The following is a 3,863-nucleotide window of genomic DNA, read 5'->3' as shown; positions in this document are numbered from 1 at the left end:
TTGGAGTCTGGTCATGCGATGTGGCCTTATGGAGAACAGGGCCTCGCATGCGACCCATTAGAGTCTGGTCATGCGATGTGGTTGTAGAGAGAGTACGTGAGATCGAAGGAGACCTAGCCACGCATAGCGATCCTTCCTCCCATTCGACCCCTTGAGGCCTGGTCATGGGTCTTCAAGTCAAATAGAGAATAAGTTGATAGCGAAATATCTCCTTTTAGGACTAGCCTTGGATGCCTTCAATTTTTGTATTGTAATAGAGATTTTTTTCATGTTATACGATCTCAGAAATATATTGTGAATGTTGACCTCGAAGAGGTCCTTCCAAGTGTGATATAAAGACCCTATGATGTGTCCCCTATGAGATCATGTAGTCATAAGATGTTGTAATTATATCTTCTGTCTAGCTTGTATGTGAGTTTATCCTCCAACTGATATGTTAGAGCCTCTCCGAAATATGGAGAAATTACTCTTTACTTGTTAGTATGGGTGCAGGACTGACCACTTGATAATATGGGGACATGCTACCCCTCATACTAATATTGTTGTAGGCCACCCCTCCTAGTAATATGGAGTCATGCATGATATGAGGAGATGACTCCCCTCTTAGTAGTGTAAGGACATGACTCCTCTCTTAGTAGTATGAGGACAAAACTCCCCTCTTAGTAGTATGAGGACATGACTCCCCTCTTGTTGAGAGCTGGACTTGATCTCTATCTTGTTGAGAGGTGGACAAGACTCTCTTCCCGATTGAGAGGTGGACAGGACTCCAGTCATGTTGAGAGGTGGACATGACCCCCTTACTGCTGGAGAGGTGGATAAGACTCATCTCCTAGTAAGAGGAGGGCAGGACAAACTTTCTTTTAAGAGAAGGGCAGGACTCACCTCCAAGTAAGAGGTGGACATGCCCCCCTTCCTGTTGGAGAGGCAGTCACGACTCACCTCATAGTAAGAGATGGGGAGGTGTCACCTCCTAGTAATAGGTGAACATGACTATCCTTCTTTATATATTCTCACATGTCATTATGCAAAGTCTTGGTCAATATACGGTACATGATCCCGATCCATATACAAATTAGGAGAGCTCTTCTATATTCTTGAGCGTGTTTATTAAGCCCAATATTATTATTAATTATTATAATGGGTCTGTTTATAGCCTATATCCATATTTGGGCATAACCTATATATATATATATATATCATTTATAATTATATAATAATGTGGTGAGGATAACTATAGCTGTCTTTAGTGTTAAATATAGTACCAACTATCCATTTATGCATTTATAAGACATAGTATATACATTGAAGTATATATTTTTTATTTTGGTCCAATATTATAGATGGACTATTATTATGCATTCGACTTAATCTTATATGTACTTTATTTATTACTTACTATTATAAATTCGTATCTATATATTTATAATGTGTTGAAAGCAAGAGTCGATCGACTGAGGGTGTGATGTGAGCTTTAACATCACTTTAAATTATATCTATATTGATATATGCTTTTAACATTTGTCTTCTAAACAATGGATGTCCAACTACCGATATCTTTTATCAGAATTCTAGTAGTGCCTCCATCTAAACCGTTTTTGACTTACTTGATATATAATTACCGTCATTAAAACTAAAATCCGTATAGTTGGAACGTTAAAATTTTTTCATGAACCCTTCAAAACTAACAAAGTTAACTTCCGTATAGTTGGATCATTAAAATTAAACTTGGAAAATCACAAAACTAGTAATCCTTTCAATTAACGGCCTAACCTCTGAATACAAATCTTAAATCATGTATCTCCCACAAATATTTGAACAATATAATATATTTTTGATATAATTTTTACACGCGTATTACTATGTGTTAATTAGTTTTTAATGTATATATTATGTTCTCGTACTAAACATTTATTTATACCATTTAAAATAAATTTGACCGGTGACTAAAATAATTCTTAATATGTTGTTTATGTTATTAGAGTACCCCAGTGTTTTTTTTAAAATTTAATAAATAATTTCATATTTATTAATATGTTGTTTATGTTATTAGAGTACCTCGCATACCCTGCAAACCTTGTTGCTGATTCTTCTTAGAAGATGAGGAGTCAGAGCTTTTGCTAATTCATGGGTACTTGTCCTTAGCGTCATACTCCTGATCCGTCTTCCTCTTCTTGTCTCCAGTAGGTTCGTTATTCACAGCTGTCTTCTTCATACTCTCCTCCATCTTGATATACTTTCCGGCTCTATCCTGGAGCTGCAACATACTCTCGGGAGGGAATTTAGCCAGGGACATCTTAAAGAACTCATCACTAGTCTCTTGCTGTAGGGCTATCATAGCTACCTTATCATCAAGATCAGGGAGCTTCAAAGCCTCCTTCATAAACCGATTCAGATACTCTCTCAAGGACTCCTTTACTCCTTGGATTATGCCCATGAGAGAGGATGAACTCTTCTCGTACACTCTGCCACTTATAAATTGCTTGATAAAAGCTTGGCTCAAGTCGTTAAAGGACCCAATAGAGTTCGGAGGCAGACGACTATACCAACTTTGAGCCATACCCGACAGGGTTTGAGGGAAGGCCTGACACTTAATAGCGTCATTCATGGGCTGTAGCAGCAGGGCATTAGAGAACGTCCTAACATGGTTAGCAGGGTTGCCAGTACCATCATATGCTTTGATGATGGGCATCTTCAACTTCCTAGAAATGTGAGTGTTCATTATCTCATCAGTGAATGGTGGGTTTGGATCATTGGGATCTCCCAGGTGTATAAGATCACTTGGATCAGCCCTTGGGGCAACTGCCCTTCTTGGTATTGGACCATCCAGATTTATGATTGGGGGAGGACCTCTTCGTCTTGGAGCAAGTGGGGGTCTTGGAGTCAGTTGTGCCTCTAGGTCACACTTCAATCTTTGGATCTCAGCTTCATGAGCCCTGATCCTCTCTTGAACGTCTTGGGGGATCATCCCTTGAGTGCTCCTGGAGCGGTGTTTAGTATCACCCATTGGTTCTTTACCAACACGTCTCCTTCTTAGAGCAACATCATCATCAGATAATTCAGATTCTTTTTTAGTATAAGGTCCTGAGAATTCTTGATCCTCCGGAATAGGAGCCCAACCACGTATGTATTAGGGTATCCGCCCTTGTGCTTCACCCCTATCAGAGTGTCCACTCCCTTCAACTTCAGGGTATAGAGGCATCCCGTAAGGGTGGTTAGTGGTCACGATCATCGAGTACTCATACCCAACGGGCTGAGAGCTCACAGGTGCATGTACCTATTGCAATTGGGGATTCATTCCTTGAGGAGCCGGGGGAGTCGACCCTTGTGGTTGAGCCTCAGTTGCCCCTACCAGGGTTCCTCCTTGTGAGGAGGCATAAGTTGAGTGAGGTGGTACTTCCACCACTGATGCGACTGTTCGTTATGGAACAGGAGTGTCTGTTCCACCATTGTTTCTTCCTCGTGTATTCACCTTGGTTGTTGTAGTCTTCTCACAGACGGTGCCAAATGTTGTGGAATAAAAACCTGAGTACTTTAGTATTTAATGCTAGGCTTGGTGAGCTTCGAGCTTTAATGGCTGCTCTTGCGTTCGGGACTATCGGTCCTAGCAAGATGCCTACGTATCTCTGTGTTGTAGAGAATCAAGCCAAAAACGTAGTTCTACATTGAGGGGTAGAGCCCTTTATATAGTGGTGAGTCTAGGGTTAGACTTCTGTTGGGAGACTTGGTGGACAAGTCTCCAACTTAGATGGTAAATAGGAGTCCTCTTGGGGAAGGGGATCCAGAACCTTCTATGTAGGACTTTGAGTCCGTTTAGAACACATGTCTTTGCTCTTCCAGCCGTATTGGGCCTAGTCCGTGAACAG

The 3,863-nt window shown here is 40.8% G+C and overlaps 1 protein-coding gene across 1 annotated transcript; it reads right to left on the bottom strand.

Annotated features, from left to right (window-relative positions):
• Positions 1 to 2,122: 2,122 nt before the first annotated feature.
• On the bottom strand, positions 2,123 to 2,557 carry LOC141704427 (uncharacterized). The gene has a single exon (XM_074507668.1). The coding sequence runs from the start codon at positions 2,555 to 2,557 to the stop codon at positions 2,123 to 2,125; it is 435 nt and encodes a 144-aa protein (XP_074363769.1).
• Between the last annotated feature and the right edge of the window lie 1,306 nt (positions 2,558 to 3,863).

Source organism: Apium graveolens, unplaced genomic scaffold, assembly GCF_009905375.1.
Source record: "Apium graveolens cultivar Ventura unplaced genomic scaffold, ASM990537v1 ctg7824, whole genome shotgun sequence".
NCBI classification, from domain to species: Eukaryota; Viridiplantae; Streptophyta; class Magnoliopsida; order Apiales; family Apiaceae; genus Apium; species Apium graveolens.
The sequence above is the reverse complement of the archived record's forward strand: the minus strand, read 5'-3'. Positions and strand labels throughout refer to the sequence as shown.